The 20,642-nt window shown below is 37.0% G+C and overlaps 3 protein-coding genes and 1 pseudogene across 4 annotated transcripts in view; all 4 read right to left on the bottom strand.

The window, feature by feature from the left end:
* The window catches only part of adarb1b (adenosine deaminase RNA specific B1b), a 138,117-nt gene extending 125,635 nt beyond the window's left edge, over positions 1-12,482 (bottom strand). For both annotated transcript variants that reach the window (XM_008402286.3, XM_008402279.3), the window contains exon 1: positions 12,284-12,482. The gene's annotated coding sequence lies outside the window, so the exon portion shown is untranslated. The remainder of the gene's footprint in view (positions 1-12,283) is intronic.
* Positions 12,483-13,066: 584 nt separating this feature from the next.
* On the bottom strand, positions 13,067-13,932 carry LOC108167198 (olfactory receptor 4M1-like; annotated as a pseudogene).
* A 1,488-nt stretch (positions 13,933-15,420) lies between these two features.
* On the bottom strand, positions 15,421-16,792 carry LOC108167009 (olfactory receptor 4C12-like). The gene has a single exon (XM_017309342.2). The coding sequence runs from the start codon at positions 16,790-16,792 to the stop codon at positions 15,863-15,865; it is 930 nt and encodes a 309-aa protein (XP_017164831.1). The 3' UTR covers positions 15,421-15,862.
* Positions 16,793-18,988: 2,196 nt separating this feature from the next.
* LOC103461732 (olfactory receptor 11H6-like) lies at positions 18,989-19,959 on the bottom strand. The gene has a single exon (XM_017309337.2). It carries the CDS (start codon positions 19,919-19,921, stop codon positions 18,989-18,991), a length of 933 nt encoding a protein of 310 aa, XP_017164826.2. The 5' UTR covers positions 19,922-19,959.
* Between the last annotated feature and the right edge of the window lie 683 nt (positions 19,960-20,642).

Raw genomic sequence — 20,642 nt, 5'->3', positions numbered from 1 at the left:
AACCTGAGGTTCTGGTATTACATGTGGAGGTGAAGGAGGTTGGCTATAGAAAGAAAAAAGGTTAAAGCAGGATTTTGCAACAGATTAGAAACCTAATTAAAAGTCTGGGTAATTAAATATGTGTTGGAAAGTAAACATGGTGAAATTTCTGAGTTGTTCTCAGAAATTTAGGTTTTAAACAGAGTCTGCTGTTTGGGAAAATCTGTTTCTCTGTCAAATAGTGACGAAACAACTGATCAAACAAAACCTTTATGGCTGAATTTCTCACACATATAGTTGTATGAAGAAATCAGGACCCCCTGGGTGTGTTTTTTCCAAGCATGTTTCAATATATGGATATTTATTAATTTCAATCAAACTAAAAAAAATCCAAGTAACATTGAAAAAAAAACTGATTAAAAGTATTTTTATTGAAAAATGTAATTTCTGATAAAGAGTCAATTAGGACACTCCCACATTTGTTCCCATTTAGAATGACAAAAATAGAGCAGGTGTGTCACATCAGGAGCATAATATGAACACATTGCTATTCAGCATTTTGTAGGTTTGTCTCGATTAAGCCTCAGGCATTTAGCCTGGTGGTATAACCATGTCTGGCCTTCTAAGCAAATTTACTCTTACAGCAAACAGCAACATGCAAAAAGAAGTCTCCACAAACGTTAAAACGTTACTGTGGGACGCGCAGCAGAATCTTCATAGTGTTGGATAACGACTCGCAAAGGAGCAACAACTGACCCAAGTTACTGAGGTCAGCAGAGAAAGCTTTAAGCACTGGAGTGACAGACAGAAAACAGAAAAAGAAGGAAATGTGGATTATATTATAAGTAAGTGTATTATATTTAACAAAAATATGCCGGCAGCATGATTTTCTGGTATCATTCAGCGGTAGTGCAATTGGAAAATAAAGAAGAGGAAATAAAAATTGAGAATAAAAAAGTCTCAGTCCGTCTTTTAGAATAAAAAGCATCCTAATCTCAAAAAGCCTGAATAAAATACAACCTCATATGCAAATATCCCATCGACTCCAGTGTCGCCACGAAGCTGTGGCTGAAATGAGAAGCCTGCAGCTATGAATGAGTGCAACAACTAAAATGTGAAGCACAGCAGAGAGAGCATAAATATTCAGCCACGATCACACCAGCAAAGGTTACAGAACATAAATAAACATTGTGAGTCATGCACAAGCCAATTACTCTTTGTTTTAGCATGAATCTGCTGCATATCTGTTATTTTATTTACATCACATAAAAGCTGTGACTGCTCTCTCCGCTGCCTTATGACACAATCCAGTGCAAGCCTCCAAAATAAACACATCAGTAAAGCGCTGGAATATCTTACATAATAAGGAGGCACTTCTTGTTTTCTATTCAACAGAAAAACTTTTTTTTATCTATTAGTTATCCCAAACAACCTTTCTGCCCAGGACTAGTGTGGTAAACTATGATGGGCCGAAGTCCCGGTGGTTGCATGTAGGCCTCGTCCTGCCCTTTGTAGTGCTAACATGCGTGGGTGTGTGGCACTGACTGTAATGTCACATTCACGCTCTGATGCTAACCCTGTCTGGCGTGTGCATTAGTCCTTTCTTCTGTTTTCACATAGAACTTAACTCCAGTGAATGCAAAGAGAGAAGTAAAAAAAAAAACCTTTTTAAAAAAAAAAAAGAAAAAAAAAAAAGTCCTGCAGATCACCTCCAGCTGTCTGCGCACACTCACAACACCTCACCTTTAAAGGTTACCGTCTTCCCCGAAGTAAAGACCGCTGTACGTGTTGCAGTCATGAACGGGTCGCATTTTTAATGGGGCCCGCATGAATAATGGCTACCACCCGCGGCTCCACGCTCAAAATAATTCAGCGGAGGGGAAGTGACGGTGCCGCATTGATGTAGGGACCCCCTTCAGCCAAAGTAGGGGACGCCATGGAAGCCAGGGTCAGGTTCAAATCCAATCTTAAAACTCTGAACCCCAGCAGTCATTTAGTCAGGATTGCTCATCACTGGGTTGAAGGGATGAATTAAATCTGTTCAGGCTTTTTTTTCTTTTTTGCTTCGAACTGCAGTTTGACTTTATTTCTCCCTGTGGACAGCATGCCCTCATCATGGCCAGGATCAGCTGTTCATCATCTGAAGCTGGCATGACAGAAAGCAGGATGTCCAACTTCCCAATGCGGATTAATTTTAATAAGGGTGGTTAGCTTCTATCTGAAGCAACTTGCAGCCAGGAGGATTTGGGAATAAAATTTGTAATGAATGAGTTTGAGGTGGTTATTTAGTACCAAGAATAAAAATGAACTATAAACTTCAAAACACCTCAACAAGCCAGTTTTCCTTTAAATGTTCCAAGATGTATATTGGTAATTCCCATTTACTTTTTCCAAGGAGCTCAACCTTCCTGCACTAACAACAAATTTGCAAAAGCATAGCTTTCTAATTTATCATTTCATCAACAGGCACTCTGGAACTCATTCTGGTGATCTTTAGGCATCAGTACATTTCCTCCAGGAAGTTCACTTGTTCAGCTTTATTCTATTCCATTGCTTTTTCCTTAATGTATGGCAGTGCTGTCTATATTGTTTTATTGCTTACCTTTACAACACTGTCTATTTTTTGTATTTTCGATTACACCACATAATTTCAAATTTTACGATAACTTTAGAGCAAAATCTGTTTGTGTGTGGAAATTTGATATAATTCATAGTTAGATTAGAGTCTGAATCTTGAAATATTATTTGACTGAAGGCCAGAAATCCCTCCCAAACACATCATTCCCACTTTGATCTCCACTTCGGACGCCATGCTCTCGACGTGGGCGGAATCGGGTTGGCTACTGCATAAAACTGCAGCGACAGAAACAGGACAGGGTGGTCATTGCACTGTGTGAAACTGCGACCGCTTCTGAGAGTAAAGACATCTGACATCCTTTCAAAGCGGGCCCCAAACAACTCACCTTGACTTGGGGAGAAAAAGCAATGTCAAAATCAGAACTGTCAGTTCGCATGAATTTGTCATCCACAAAAATGTCCAGTCCATGCACACAGATTCGACATCTTTCTCTTGTGCTTGACAATCATTCTCCACAGGTTGGGATACCAACCGCTCAGCTCACCGCGAGCATGAGGTAGAAATAACAAGAATCAGATATTTCTTATTTATCTGGACAACAGCCTGAACTATAAAAGGGCCTTTTCTGCTAGTTTTCTTGTGTACAACATAATACGGAATTTTCTGAATCTCACTTAAAGGATTCACATGAAAATATGACATTACTGCTTGTATCTTTTCAATAAAACAGCAGAGCTCTCCCTCTACGTTACGGCAGCAGGCTTTTCACTCTGAATATCCATAAACACACTTCATTTCTGACGCTGACTGACAGCCTATTTCAAGAGCTACTTGTGAGGAGTCAAACAGAGAGCCATATTCCCATGTGTTCCACATATACCAAGTGTTTGAGAACCAGAGAGGGAAAAAAAAGTGGATGCATCGGCAGATCTGCACATGCAAGACATTCAGTTTGTTTTTATGAAATGCAAAGCATGTGTAGCATGGGATGACTAAAAGGTAGAGGACTTCGAGGATGAAATGAGACGCCTTATACGTTGTTTTTTTTCCACTGAGCTCAACTAAAAACAAATCTACTTTTATAATTTATATGAACAGTGACGCATATAAAGCATATTAGTCGCACATTAGCAGTATATAAAGGCCAAAATTCAACCACAATCAGGAATTCCAGGGCACAACAGGAGATTTTCCCCTCAAGGCGTTCTACAAGCCATCATTATATCTGTTCAACACACCATAGATAAATTCATACACTCAACTCTTTACTTACAAGTGGCTCTGCAGAAATGTTTCCGATTCAAATCAATAAAAGCTACCACGCAGTACAAACACATTCATGCTGATCTAAATTATACAGCGCCCTCAAGACTTTTTGGACCCTCAGTAGAAGTTATAAAAAGTCCTCAAAATAAATTCACGTTGTATTACAATAGCACAATGGAGAATCTCACATTAATATTTGTGTTGTCATTCAAAAACCTTAACAATTTCCATAAAATAAATGCAACTAAAGCTTTTATTTATAATTTGTGCTTCATTTTTACTTGACTACTTTGGGATTTTTTTTATCACTAAGTCACCATCATTAATTTGGAGATACATTTCAAATCATTCCCCAATAATGTTCAAATTAACTTCCTAATGCCTTGAGATGCTTCATTATTTCTACATAATCTTCTTTCCTCTTATTGTCACCTACACCTGACACCTCATGCTGTCATTCCCATACGTCACACTTGGGATGCTGTTCTTCAGGTTGCAAACTTCCCATAAATATACTGATGAAAAAATACTTAGGGTCAAATAGGGTCAAATACTTTCATTTTAATTTTATCATGATGCAAAACATGTGTCCAGCAATTACAATCCCTTCTCTTGGCTGCTTTTGCAAACCGTTACTTGATAATATAATAATGGTTAATGACAGCTTCAACAAACATCTTCAAAAGGTCATTTGCTTTTGTCTTATTGTGTATATATTTTACTTACTTTCTTCCCATTTGTTGTGATAAGAGGACATTTCAAACACTGTTAAGAACTACATTATTCATACCACTAGACGATTTAGAGTCAAAGCAATGGAAAAAAATTGACAATTTCAATTAGTAATCCAAGACTTCCCCTCTCCGTGGGATGCAAATAAGACATAACACAGAAGCCAGTTTATTACTCTTCAAAATGATAAAGACAAAAGAACATATATATTCATAGGCAGAAGAAGAAATCAGAAAAGACTAGAAGCCTAAATGTGTGCATATCAACATCCTGAGCAACAATTTAAAATGTAAACCATGATGATAAGGCTGGACGAGGACACGTTTATCTTGGCCCCATCCTTAATGAGGAGGATGGTATTATTGATGGTTTAAAACATACATCCAAATCATAAATGGTTTACCAGACACAACATCCTGTTAGTCAATAAGGATTATGCAAAGAAGAATGCTTAAAGATCCCTCTGTCTGTAAGCTACAACCTTGTGAAATGACTTGAGCTTGGAATAAGGAAGTAGAGGATGTACAAAGTATAAAAAGCAAACAAAATTTGATCCTTTCCAACTGAATTCAAATTAAAGGTTGGATGTTCATAAGATCAAGGTATAACAAGAAAAATTAAACAAGATTAAAAATTGTGACATTTTACAAAAACAGCACCTTGTTTGAAGGACACTGCATTCTACATCATCCAGTTACACCTCCATCAGTCTCTATGGCACCGTTACTGTCATCCTAAGTAGAAACAGCTGCCCCAATCAACCGTTATGTGATATAAGTGTTGCACATAGGCTATCTGATTGATTGAACTCATTCTATCATGTACAAATACATTCAAAATCAATTTCAATTCCAGTTTCAGCTATGCAGCAATCGTGTCAGTCATTCGTATCTGGCAAGATGTGAACCATCAAGGTCGTGTGTGGTTGGTCTCTCTCTTTCTCTCTCTGAGGCAAAAACCTGAAGCTCATTTAGAACAAACATTTTCAGAGTGTCACACTGACAAAGTGCTTGAAGAATTTCATTCATTTACTGCAATGTTAGGTTCAGTTCAACTGATTACTCCAGATGGATTAGTTGAAAAATAACCATTTCACTTTGTAGTCACCCTTTGATTGAAAAAGGCTCTTGCAGCCCTCATCTCTCCTGCTTTTCAAAAACATGCTGCAGAAAATATTCAAGCCTTAATGTCACCAAGATGAACATGGGGGTGCAAATTATTTTTAAAAAGTCAATAATTGCAGTATTAAACTATAGTATTACAAATTCAATTCATGTTTTTCTCAACTCATTTGGGCAAAACTGACAGCATAACCTTGTGTGGCTATGAGCAAAAATTATAAATGTACTGTTATTCATGATTATTTTCACCCAAACTATCCATCTTTGGCTCTGAATATGAAGTATTTCAAATTAAAGAGAAGAGGCTTTATATTCAGAGAATAGACCAACAACAACAGTGTAGTAAAACAGGCAAATCAAATGTTAACAAATGCAGCTAAGAGAGGTCGTAGTGGAGAAGTAACCGGAAAACTGATGTAAATGTAATCTAAAAAAAAGCCGAGTTTAAATCAGATAAGAAATGTGGAGCAGATCGTTGTGTGTAGCCAACATGAGGTGGAGAAACGCATGATGTGGCTGCGTGCGGACGGCCAGGTGCGCTACCTGTTAAAATGGAGTCAGGTTAGCAGTCAGCCATGAACAGAGCTGGTGTTCACGAGAAGCAGCTGGAAAACTCAGCTATCAGCCTGTTTCAGCAGTAAGTCACGTTCTATACGTTTAAAATGCTTTTGTACATTTCACATGCCACACTTTAAAAATTTTATTTATTTTAAGAGGTTGCAGACAATCCTACCATTATAACTTTGAGTTTTGCAAAATCTACTGCATCCTGCAGAACTTTTAACTTAATAAGCTTGTTGATGTTTTGGAAAAAATGCAAATAGTTCAGGTAAAACCTGCTAATCAAATCCCCTGGATTATCTGATCAACTGTAACCGTCACCTGCTCTATAAAAGCATGAGAACATAAAGACTTCTGGATCAATGTCTACTGAACAGATGGGCCCAAAGTCTCGACACGATGCACAGCGTCATGTAGGGCTGCATGGTATTAGGAAAACATGCTAAATGTTATCGTCACGGTGAATGTTGGGATGACGGCAGTGTTGACGTCTCTTTGCTTTGTATTCATTGCAAACAGTCATCAGATCACCCAAATATTTGAACAAAATGCTATTTCATTATTTCCATTTCAAAACATTCTTTTGTTAAAAAAAACTGCATTGAATGACATCTGTTGTTTTGGCAAGGAAACAGCTTAGATGAAGTTTTCTAGATCCTCCTAAACAATTTCTGACATATTAAACATCAGAAAATATACTTCTACTAATGCAATTAGCAAGTATTGATTGTGGAGAAGGCAGGAGGGTGATGATTTACTGAATTTGAAAGTATTCTACAGTTAAATGCAAGACCGTCTGAATGACAACTAAAGCTTAGCCAAAACTATCTAAATAAAGCTCTGCAACGTATTGAATTGAGTGTACTGTTTTTTAATACATAGGTTTTCAATTTTGCAACATTCTTCCTTCTGCCATGTCTCATAAGGCAACAAATAAAACATCAATGCTTAAAAAAAGACATCCTTACTTTTACATGGAAGCAGAAAAAAAGCTGCAGATCAGATGTATGGAAGCTGCTGAGTGTCACACAAACTGTGTCTGGTAAAACACACCAAGACTGTCGCTGCTGTTCATCTAAGTCAACAGCTGATTCAGACGGAAGAAAACAGGAAGCCTGGAGTTTTTCAGGAAAAGAGGTCAGCATAAGCCGAGATAAGGTTTCACTATGAGGAAACATTCATTTCAAACAACTTTAAAATCATTTTCGACCCAAAATAAGAGAAACAGTGTTCAATCGCCACAAGGAAATCCCCTCTGCAATTACAACACATTCTGGAAAGTAATTTATCTCCCAGCAGACGGATAGCGTTTCTTCCTTTCAACCACTTTTCATGAGATTGTACACGACACACAGGAGAATCACTGTCGCACCGAGGGAAGTCTGATTAATTTAACTTTGTCAAACCAATTTTACAATTAGGCGAGACTCTAATGTGTTTTTGCAGGTTCTGCCGGGAAAAGAAAACATATTCAGGAAAGGCGTCCAGAGAGAAGGAATGCAGAGCCACTTCATTTTATCCACCCTATCCATTCAATTATTTCACTTACAAACAGCGGCTCATCAGCCTTGCAGTCAATTGTTGAACCAAAGGGACAAATTGTCCAAATGTGGCCTTTTGCAGGCATTCATAGAAGCTACAAACATCTGAACTCAGAATCAAAGCTTTTAGGTACCTGGTGAAAAAATTATCAAAGCTTATTTTAAGATTTAGACTAAGGGATTTGTTACAGCCATTGTAACCAGAAAGTAAAAAAATAGACTTTTAGAAGGTTTTCCCTGATGGAAGTTTGGATAAAACTAAGATACTGTGTAGACACTTTATTGATGAATTATCCTTCCACAGAAACACAACTGATTTATAAAAAAATAATTAATTAATGTTTGAAACAAAATTACTTCTTTTAAACTTTCCTGAATATGAAAACCATTAGAACAGAACATTTTCTTCTTTTTCTTTTTTTAGTGTGAGAAATGGGCATATTTAGATGTAAAGTTTACAAAATTAAGCATAGTGATTAATCACAGTGCTAGAGTGTGATTAATTTGGTCATTCTTTTCAATCGATTTACAGAACTAATAGTTGTATATTGGTTAGGATTTAAAACAGGAATTGTTAAAGTATACAAGGTAAGGAGGGACCAGAGAATGAATGGTAGATTGCTGGAAATACTGACTGGATGGATAGGATGATGGACAATCCACTAGATGAATGAATGGGTAAAAGACAAATGAATGGATGAATGGATGGATGGTCAGACAGATGGTTTGATGGATGAATGGAGGTATCACTCAACTTCAGAGTAATTTAAAGTGCTTTGAGGGAAAAACAGACAAAAACACAAACGGACGGATGGATAGTAAAAAAGATTCCTTGCTCTTTCAGGAACCCCGTCTGCAAGAACTGACGCTGAGCCCTTTGAGTTTTAGCTCAAATGTTTATCCCTATCAGCTCCCGTCAGCATGCAAATTCTCAGGAAAAGCTTTTTATAGCGCTTTACCCTCCTGACGAGCTGTGGTGCACTCATCAGGGTTTACACAACAGTGCCCACGGGTTAGAGCAGGGAACCTATAGATCAATGAGAGAGACTTCCATGTCCACATGGGGTTGTGTGAAGGTTACGGCCACCCCGTCTGCTCCCTCTGGGTTTCACATACAGGAGAGTGAATGGACAGAGTGCGCTGACATTCACTGAAAATTTACTAGCAGTCTTTTCTTTTGCTGCGTGGGTCCGATTAGCCAACGCTGCTGATCGCTGAGTTTGGCACCAAACCCCCAGTGAGTGATCTCAGCCGTTTTCTCCTCTCTTAAACGTGTCACCTCAGCAAGAAGAGCAGCAGTCTTTTTGTAAAATATAGAGTAAGGTCTTGTGCAGTCAGCTTTGATCAGTTTTTGCCAAGCTTGCCTCGACGGTGCTCTGTTTTAGCTGACCGTAGCAACCAGTTTCTGCTAAATACTCAATTAACTCAGCAAATAAGCAATCTGGACTTTTAGCTTCGTAGTCAGGGGACAAAAAGCCTCCTTTTGAGAGCTAGTCTTCAAAATGCACTTTAAAAAGCCAGAAATGTTTCCATGTTTGCAGTTTTAATAAACACAGAACCTTCCTGGAAGATGCATTAAAAGTTTCTAATAATTACAACATAAATCCATCTTGCATCCAGCTCCAGTAAAGACATACGCAGTTATGGTGCTGTAAAAAGTCTTGGCTTCAACTCACATTTCATTATATTCTGCCTTAACAACTTTATATTTAATAAAGAACTAGCAATAGACATATAAATTTCTGAGGCAAAGAAAAACCTGATCAATCAGGGTTGGGTCTAGGCATGCGCTGGAATGAGATTCAGCATTTCTTCAGATTGTACCTCATTAAGCCATCGGAACATTGCTTGAAAGCATAAAATAGGAAGAAAATCAGCTAGAAGTTATAATAACAACAATCAGCCAGACTCACTGGTTCCCCGACTTGCAGCTGGAGTGTGATGAAATCAGGTGGAATGTCATTCTCAGACGCAAGCTCTAAATTAGATCTACCTTTCCTAACAGACATGCCACCTGTAGCAGGCTAATTATAATTTTATCTTAGTAAGGATGGCAGCTGCAGTGACTAGAAATATGTCCAAACACAAAAAAAATGTCTTTCTTGTAAGTGAGAGGAAAGTGTGGAGGTATTTATTTGTTTTGGGGTTTTTTTTGCAATGTATGGATAATATCTATAGTCCATAAAGCAGAGAAACGTTGTTCACTTTCTTTGATATTTCATTAAAATTTGACAAGGTTTCAGATTTTTATTGCTTTTTCATGGTGCAAATTTTGTACTTTTATTATCCTTTGCATTTTTCTATGCTCCTAAAGGAATGGATGAATCTGCAGCTCAGTGACAAGTAGATGGTATTAAAATTCCTAATCATCCAATTTAACAGTAGTTTGTTTGCTAAATGGTCTGATGTGTGTAAGCTTAAGCGTTTCATTAAAGCCTAAATGAATTTCTTTAAGATGACAGAAGCAAAAATGAGGGAAAAATGTCAAACAAAAGTGTTAGATCTCCAGAAAAACAGGAGACTTATGGCTTAAGACCACTTTACAAGATTACAGACCACTTTGAAAAGATTATAAGAAATAAGTCAGGCTTGGCGGAAGCCAAACATTAAGACATCTGCACGGTAACCTACATCAGCAGCTGAACTATCCAGCTGAGATGTAGGCAAGAGATCAGAAAGGAAGATTAAATTCATTATTATATCAGAGGAACCCATGCATGAAGGATTTCACTGAAAGGTAAACAGATGAAGTGATCTATGAGCGTTCCACATTTTTTCTCTCCTGTATTCTCTGTCCAGTGTGTTGGGTGTGCATATTTGCATGCATGCATATTTTTCTGAGTGCAAATACACAAAGTTAAGTGAAATATGGCCTCTCTTCGCTAGAAATTAAAACTATGCTGGAGTCGCATTTAAGGGATTTTCCACATTCATCTTATATTGTCCTGACTCTTTAAACTTCAAAATATTTCGACTAAGAAGAAATTATGAATGAAGTCAAAGAAAACAAGATTTTTGTAAGAGAATCAGGTGCCTGAAACTACTTTAGCCATGCTAAGAATGTTCCCTCTATAGGAATTTTGAAACCTATTGGTTTTTTCTGACACTGTCGCCATCTATTGGTGACTTATGGTCATTTTGTGCATTTTCTATTTCATTCCATTCCCAGACATCTACAGGGACACAAGAGCTGCATGAAATAGATCACTTTGTGATGATACTTTTTAAACATGCTTTAACAGACAGTGATCATTTCTTCTCTTTGGCATTTTGCCCCTATGCAGACAATTCATGCCGGACTCTTTCCAGTAATAAAAAGCAGTTATCTCCCCTGGGGTATTTTATACCAGCCCTGCTTCGATTTATTTTCATACTCATTGTGACAGCCAGGAACTTATTTAAGTAGCCTACTCATAGCCTAGGGAAATAAAGTTATATCGCTCTAATAAAAAAAGTATCTACCAGATGGAGGGTGTTCAGAGGTACTTTGGTTTGATTAATGGTCAATTTTTTATGTATTTTTCTGATAATAATTCAACAAAAATACTTGAACATGCTAAAAACTACCAAAAGAAATAAACAGATACCCATTACCTTGTTACTGGTCCATGAGTACTTCACAACTGCAAGATTTTCTGAAATAAAATTCCCAAAATTGGTCAATCTTCGGCAACAGAATGTAGACAAAAATAAAATCTGTTGCTGACAACTGACCATGAGATATTAACAGAAAGAATCTGATGTTTAACAATTCACAGGTTGCTTGTCCTTTCAAGTAGGGGTCATTAGAAAGGTCCTTCTGTGTCAGAGTCACCTGAGTTACTGGATCACTTAAATGATTTCCCAAAATATCTGCAAAAATTGCATTTACAGGGCAAAGTGGATTAAATATTTCTGAATTATTCCTTGGAACGAGAAACTAGGCATAAATGACACCATAATCTGATTAAACCAGACCAAAACTGTTATTACACTATGTACAAAACGCAGTCGGAAAATAAGCGCCGTCGCCACATTCCTGCAATGTATTCACACTTTAATTAATTTATTGTTTGTCCTCCAAGGACTTATAAAGAGAGGAGGCTTTTTTCGGGTCATACCTGCAGAGCATCCCCGCACACACTGCGGCATTGAAGGCAGCACCGCTTTAATGCTCCCATATCCCCGTTAATTGAACACGATGCGGTCTCCAGAGCGGACCTTTCCAGGCTCTGACAGAGCAGAACTGGGGGGAGGTGGAGGGGATGGGGGAGTGCAATAATAATAATAATAATAATCTGAATATTGATAATTATAATAGACTTAAAATCCCTCAACAAGCTGTAAATATATCCCGCTCATTTGCGGCGCCTATATCAAGAGACGAGCATTGTTTTATATGAAGCATTCGTGTTATTTTGAGCCGCTGTTGTAGAGGATTACCAACCTAATATTATATAAACACCACCGGAACCATGTTCCATCCACTGCAGCCCCGAAATGACACCAAAAACCAGGATACTCACTGCGGGCAGACAGGAGGGGAGCGAGCAGGCTTGTGAGGACGCGGGCAGTCCTCCTGTGTTCGGGGTAAAAATCACAGACAGGACGTCTGTTTTCCTCCGTGTTGTCGCTGCTGTGGAAGAAAGGCGAACAGAGGAGCAGGCTGAGCGGTAGCATGCACTGCGGTGTTCAGAGGCTGCTGTCGGCCCGCTTCTTCTGCTGCAGGGGAGGGGGCGAGACACTACCGCCGCCTGGTGGTGGGGAGACCGCACAGGTTTTTACAGGAATAGTCAAAAAAGCTGTGGCAGTAATAAAAAAATATATATTGTCCTAAAAATAAAAGCAAAAAAAGTAATATAGTGTAAAAATAATATAACATATATTTTATTTAATTTATAATCAAGAAAATGAAAAATAAAACAAATATTTTTCATGTTTTTCTGCAGGCTGCAAGGCAAGTCCCATGAGGAAACAATAATGAGGTGATACAGATCCTGGTTTCTCATTTATACAGTAAATCAATCAGTCGGCTTTTATTGAGAAAGCACTTTTTATACACAAAAAGTACAATGCAAATAAAAATAACAGGCAATGAAAAACAAGCTAGAAATGATTAACAAAAAAGAAACTTTGTTGTAAAGATATGATAATATGTTAGGTTGATGGACATATAGGAACCACAACTGTATTAAAGACAATGAGAAGATACTACAGGTTCTTAAAATCCACATAAGAATTTGGAAACTAAGATTACTACTAATTAAAAATCAATAAAGAAATAAATACACAAGCAAAATAAATTTTCTTTATTTTGTCAACTTCAAACCATAAATAAGTGGATTCATTATAGGAGGAATGAGAAGAAATTATATAGAAAAAAAGTTTTTGAAAGTCTCAGATAAATCGAATATACATAACATCAAAAAGGAATGAAAAAGTGAACAAGGAAATCAAATGTGGCACACACGTTTGCATGAACTTTATCCTGTTTTCTATGGAACCTACACAGGTTTTTATGAGAAACATGTAGGACCACACAATTAACAAAAAGTGAAGTGCATAAAATGCTATTGTTTTATGCACTCTCATAGCTTCAGATGGAAAACAAGCAAGCAGAACAATACTGCAGTTCAAACTGATGATTCTGTTTAAGTACAGATTGCATAGCTTCAGCCTAGATGGTGTTTACAGCAATAAAGCAAAATGCTGTTAGCCAGGCAAGACAGGCTAAAGTGATGACTCTTTTCTTCGACATGACAGAGTGGTACTGCAGTGGTCGACATATAGCCAGATACCGGTCATATGCCATGAGGGCAAGGATGGACAGATCACTGCAGGCGAAGGAGTACAACACCTGAGCCTGCAGGAGGCAGCCTGAATAAGAGATGACATGAACAGGAGAGAGCAGATCTGACAGGAATTTAGGATAGAAACCTGCTGTTCCATAAAGAGCATTCATGCAAAAAGCACAGAGCAGAATATACATTGGTTCATGGAGCTCATTATTCAAGATTATAGTCAGAACGACACAAACATTTACAAGGATGATTATTAAGTAACACACCAAAGTGAGAAAGAAAAGAGGTGATTTATAATATCTTATCTCATTTAAACCTGAAAGAAAAATAACTGAAATTGTTGAAACATTGTTCATCTTGGTTCAGAAACGTGTCTCTGCTCCTTAACCAGCTCTCTGACAGTGTCTAATCTCGCTTCACTGTTGAATTTAGGAAATCCGACAGTAGCTGTGGGATTTCAACTTAGCCATTAACCCTTCTTTCTTTCAGTGCAGAGCAGTGACTGGGTGAAAGTCACAAAGTCACAGCTGATTCCACAGGAGGAGACAGATGGGGAAGGAGGGAACGCAGGATGGTTACAATGACATTACAGAGCAGGCAAATGACCAGAGCTAACAGGAGGGCAGTTCTCCAGAGCTAACAGGTGGGGCAGTTCTACAGGTTAGGTTGACCCCAGGGAAACAGCAGTGGTAGAGGACATGTTCACAAAAACAGAATTAATTAGATAATGAAATAGCAACGTATTGATGACAGAAAGTGACAGAATTAAAAATAAAATCAAAAATATATAAATGGCTTAAAATGCACCAATAAATGGAAAAAATGAGAACTTTACCTCATGTTTTTATAACTGAATTTGCCTTCATCTTTATTTTTCCATTTTAGTTCTAATGAATTATACTTTTATACATTTTGCCGTTTTAAAAAAAATATTTTCTGAATGCCTTATCTTTTGCTCATGCAGGTGCATTAATGTCTCTTTAATTACCGCCTTTATTTTTTTTATCTTGTTTTTTCCTACATAACCTTTCATGTTCAATGTTCTTTTTATGCTTTTTGTCTCTTATTTTTACTTTTCCTCATGCATTCTTGCCTTATTATGCAACTGAGAAGTGGTTGTGTGATTTCAGACTGCTTCTACTCTCAAATCACAAAATCAGTATAAACAGCAGTGGATTAAGAGGATGTGGAAGGAGTTTAATTCTGTTATATTTTGTGGTATTTATTTTTGATTACTTTTTTGTGTTTTATTGCATCTGTCATGGCGCTGTGTTTACCGATGTTTGCTGTAAAGCAATGCTACATGATGTATAATATACTGACAGTTGTCTAATATATTTAGTTGGGAGTGCAGGGGTAGGCTGGGGCTGGGAGGGCACCACACATTTTGCCTAGGGCACCCAAATGCCTAGGGCCGGCTCTGCTGCTCATCTCTGCCCTCCAGTGGCCACTTGAGGCATCAACAGTGAAAAAGAACACAGGCAAAACCAACCCAAGCTCTGACAGTTGTATACCGAGGTGAAGAACCAAATTTATAAATGCATCTGTCTTAGAATTATAGGTGAAATGATGCTGGTAAATTTGAGCTCATTATGGCGTATTTTAATACAGGCATATTGTTGATGTGTTGATTAATGTGGTCTGTCCCAATTAGTTCAATTAAAACTATCTTTCAGTTGATCAGTCAGACTTTATTAAAGAGTTTTCATACACAGAAAGCACAACAGAAATTGTTTCATGTGATATAAAAATAAATAAATCAAAACAAAAGTAAGCTAACAATTTTTGTTAGCTAAAGACCAAAAATTACAGAGGCAATGTTAAAATGACTGAAGAAAGGAAATATCTACTGATAATGATGAAGAGACATCTATGATTTATGTATTGATTCTGAAATCTAGATTGACAATATTAAATGAAAATGGGGGGAAAAATGTAACTGAAATTAGATATAAAAATGAAGTTCACCCCAAATTAAGGTAGATTAAAAATCTACATTTATGCAAAACATGTACAGTTGGAGAAATGTATTAATTAAAACAATAAAATAAAACAAAAAATGCATTGCACATAAAACAGGTTCTAACACCAATATAAATTACTGACAGGAATAATTTGTTACATCAGTTTTTAAAAAGACAAATTATACTTATAATTCTGGACTCTTTATTTTGCCTCTAAAAAGTAGATCTACATGATATTAGTGAGTAGTTATGAATAAAAGGCAGATTAAAAATGGCAAAAAAAAAACTTTATCAAAAATGGTAAGAGACTTATTATTATTTTTTATTTTTTACAAAAGCATTATTTCATTTTCATAGTGGCCACACTTAAAATTTTATTTCGTATTTTAGTCAACTTAAACCCATAAATAAGTGGATTCATGATGGGAGGAATGATGAGAAATTCTATACTAATGAAGTTTTTAATCATCTGAGGTAAATCGTTTGAGCCGAATCGAATATATATAACATCAAAAAGGAGAGTTAGAGAAAAAGTGCACAAGGAGATCAAATGTGGCACGCATGTTTGCATGAACTTCCTCCTGTTTTCTAAAGAACCTACACAAGTTTTGATGAGAAACATATAGGACCACACAATTAACAAAAAGTGAAGGACGTAAATTAATATTGTAATGTATGCAACTACGCTGTTAACCGTCGTTTCAGATGGAAAACAAGCAAGCACAACAATGCTCCAGATCAAACAGATGATTCGATTAATGTATGGGCTGCATAACTTCAGCCTATATGTAAGGATAGTGTTTACAGCCATAATGCAGAAAGGCATTGACCAAGCAAGACAAACCAAAGTGATGACTCTCTGCTTCGACATGACAGAGTGGTACTCCAGTGGTCGACATATAGCCAGATACCGGTCATATGCCATGAGAGCAAGGATGGACAGATCACTGCAGGCGAAGGAGTACAACACCTGAGCCTGCAGGAGGCAGCCTGAATAAGAGATGACATGAACAGGAGAGAGCAGATCTGACAGGAATTTGGGATAGAAACCTGCTGTTCCATAAAGAGCATTCATGCAAACAGCACAGAGAAAAATATACATTGGTTCATGGAGCTCATTATTCAAGATTATAGTCAGAACGACACAAACATTTACAAGAATGATTATAATGTAACACAAGAAAGTGAGAAAGAAAAGAGTTAACTGGTAATTCCTTGTCTCATTTAAACCTGAGAGAAAAAAATGAGAAATTTCTGAAACATTGTTCATTGTTAAGACATGTGGATCTGCTCTGTAACCAGCTCTTTTGTAGGATTCTCTTTTGAAATGAATAATTTCTGCAGTAGCCGTGGGATTTCAAATCAGCCAATAAACTTTCTTTCATGCACTGTTGCTCATTCAATGGGTGAAGGGTTACTGCCTCGTAATTGATTCCACAGGGGCAGACATCAACATCTCGAAGAGGACCAAGAAGTGTACTAAGACTGCGCAACAATTTTAGAGGATGGCCAAACAGGATAGGTGAGAAAGTTCTGGAGGAAACAGATCTCTACACTGATCCCTCACATATGTCCACAAGGAGGACATAAGAGCTTGTTTTAAGTCAGTAATTCCTTGAAATCACGGAAAACGTATTAATTCCACTGAGAGATTATTTAACTTATAACAAGACATTTTGTGCCAGTTATCTGCCAGTAAAACAAATACTTTTTCATCAGTTTTAAGGAACTATTGACCGAAAACAAACTCCTCTTGTTAGGATCATAGGTGGTTTTGATTTTTCTGTGTTCTTTAGTCTCTTTCTTTGATTAGATCAGTCTGTTTACTCTTTAACGTTATATTGATTTCTTTTTCTCTCACTTTCCCTCTCTCTCCTCCTCTCCCTCTCTCAGGGGATTTTCTTGGTGATATTCACTGAGTCCAGGAAACTCCACTGCATTATTTGAAGCAAGCTCTTTGCACATGGTACTTTCACACACACACACACGTGTGAAAGTAAGATGCACAGCCTCAGCGTGCAGCTTGTTAACAAAGCAAATGCTCAGCACCTCATCCAAATATTGTCCATATGGCTCACAACCTCCTCATGGCTACAGCACAGTCAGAAACTGACTCTTCTTCCTGGTTATATTACCAAAACCATTCAACTATGTGCACTTCACACCTCTGTCATCGCTGAATAACCTATTCTATGGCAATCTGCATTTTCAGAGACAAAAGATTCTTTAGCAGTCTGTCTGAATCTGCTCTGTTCACAGAGAGAATTGGACAAACATCCTTTTCATCTAAAATATACTTTGCCAACATTCATTGCACCAAAAGCTCCAAATATGGCTCAAAATATTCTTTTAAATCACAATTTTTACCCAGAATTAGATAAGATAACATTGCCATGTAATGTTGTCTGCTTATTAAGCTAACAAACTAAAATGCTGTCTTTTCACTACATTTGTACACAGTCCTTCTTCAGCCTCTCAGACTGCGGGAAACTGTAAAATCCTCATCCACCATTAGGATTTTCTCATTTATTGTTGCATGCATGTCTCTTTAATATGTTGGCCGTCCATAAACTATCTCTTATATTTACTTCGAGTGGGGAACAAACCACTCACTTACATTTACATCATTTTTTTGAAGTGTTTTGTTATTGTAGGAGAATAAATGTGGTTCAGGATTATCAGTGAGGGTTGGACAAAAAAGATTAAAATCATTAAAAAAAAACAAATAAACACTGAGTTTGATGCTCCTGGAGTTAAATGTCACTGAACAGCGTAATAAGATATTTGAGAATCTGACAAATCAAAGAATCCTGACACAAGTGTTTATTCTATCAGCCAGTCTGCACACAGTATTTGACAGACTGAGTTGTATAAAATACGTTGTGAAGAGTTTCTATATGTATTTTTGCATATTACAAAAAAAAGGAAATGCTGAACTAAACAAGGCTAAGTATGAGGAAAAGAGCATTGCAGATATTGCAGTTATTATTGAATCTATTGCCTGGTTACATTCAGTACAATATATGGAAAAAAATTATCTACTGAGTTAGGAACAAATGACAAAAAAAGGTCAATTAGTAATTATAAAAACATCAGAATGTGAGTTTGGATGAGTCTTGTTTGCCAGATTAAAAGTACCTTTTTAAAATAAAAATCCTTAAGCAAGTGCTAAACAAACATGTCATTAAGACAAATTTCTACATTGAAAAGGTTTTTTATTTGTCTGATGTAATATTCCAATTTAAAAGGTAATTTCAGTGGTTGTAAGCAGAAAATAATTATTATTAACAGAAATAAAAGCTTGAAAACAATGTGTGTATGTGTTTCACTTAATGAATATAACATTTCAATAACATTTCTACCTATATAATATCACTGTAATATATCTATAAGCTGAAAAGGAGAAAACATGGCTATACTTAAAGAAATAAAGAATATAAAGAATATGTAAAAGGAAAACAGGATTTTAAAGACTGCATTTCATAGATGCCACACTTAGAATTTTGTTTCTTATTTTTGTCAACTTGAAACCATAAATGAGTGGATTCATTATAGGAGGAATGATGAGAAATTCAATTGAAACAAAGTATTTAAGAGTTGGTGGTAAATTCTTGGACTCAAATCGAATATATATGACATCAAAAAGTATAGCTGCGGAAAAAGTGAACAAGGAGATCAAATGTGGCACGCATGTTTGCATGAACTTTCTCCTGTTTTCCAAAGAACCAACACAGGTTTTGATGAGAAACATGTAGGACCACGCAATGACAACACTGTGAAGAACATAAATACCTATTGTAATATTTCCAATGATGCTGTTAATTATAGTTTCAGCTGGAAAACAAGCAAGCATAACAATGCTCCAGTTCAAACAGATCAGTCTGTTTAAATACGGGCTGCATAACTTCAGCCTTGATGCTAATAAGGTGCTGACAGCTATAATGAAGAAAGGTGTTAACCAGGCGAGACACACCAAAGTGATGACTCTTTTCTTCGACATGACAGAGTGGTACTCCAGTGGTCGACATATAGCCAGATACCGGTCATATGCCATGAGAGCAAGGATGGACAGGTCACTGCAGGCGAAGGAGTACAACACCTGAGCCTGCAGGAGGCAGCCTGAATAAGAGATGACATGAACAGGAGAGAGCAGATCTGACAGGAATTTAGGATAGAAACCTGCTGTTCCATAAAGAGCATTCATGCAAAAAGCACAGAGCAGAATATACATTGGTTCATGGAGCTCATTATTCAAGATTATAGTCAGAACAACACAAACATTTACAAGGATGATCATTAAGTAACACACCAAAGTGAGGAAGAAAATAATTGATCTGTAATTCCTTGTCTCATTTAAACCTGAGAGAAAAAGCATTGAAATAGCCGAAACATTGTTCATCTTTGATGAGAAGTGTAACCCTGGCCTTTTACCAGCTCTGTAACAGTGTCTAATGTTTGTCTGTTCAATATAGCAAAACCTACAGCTGCAGTGGGATTTCAAACCAGCCAATAATCCTTCTTTCTAGCAATGCAGCTCATTGACTGGGAGGACACTGGAGGCTTCAACAAGTCTCACTTGACTCTACGGAAACAGACACCTAGATTGAAGCTAAATCAATTCCCCTTTGAAGTAATAGTACCACTTAATCCGTACATGAAAGGCGTCTTACATCATGATCCACAGGTGCTTGTGTTTTAGTTATTTTGTTCTCCTTTCTGACTATTAATGGGTCTCTTTTTGGTAGAAAAAGTTATTTCCATGTTCTAATGTTTATTGTTGACTTTTCTATTAATGCTAAGGTGCACACCACTAAAGACTCTTCTCAAATATTCAATGAATACAAGTGATGGCTTAACAGAATGATGCCAAATATGAAAAGCTGTTTGCTTGTCTGCAACTTAAAAAGAGACACACTAACTGAAGGTTTTTGGGGAAAACTCTGCTGGCTTTGGTTGTTCCCATGTTGTGCACCAGTCTGTACGATGAACTTGCATGTAGTAAACATACATTAAATTGTCATTATTTACAAAATCATGCAAAGTTGGCACTTTTAATGCAACTTTTCAAGCAACTTTGCATTAAAAGTGTCATTATTTGCTGAATGACACTTCATGACAAC

The sequence above is a fragment of the Poecilia reticulata genome, chromosome 2 (assembly GCF_904066995.2).
Source record: "Poecilia reticulata chromosome 2, P_reticulata-male-v2, whole genome shotgun sequence".
Classification (NCBI taxonomy): Eukaryota; Metazoa; Chordata; class Actinopteri; order Cyprinodontiformes; family Poeciliidae; genus Poecilia; species Poecilia reticulata.
The sequence above is the reverse complement of the archived record's forward strand: the minus strand, read 5'-3'. Positions and strand labels throughout refer to the sequence as shown.

Coding starts and splice junctions, on each gene's coding strand:
- LOC108167009 (XM_017309342.2), bottom strand. CDS start 16,792: ATGAACAATGTTTCAGAAATTTCTCATTTTTTTCTCTCAGGTTTAAAT.
- LOC103461732 (XM_017309337.2), bottom strand. CDS start 19,921: ATGAACAATGTTTCGGCTATTTCAATGCTTTTTCTCTCAGGTTTAAAT.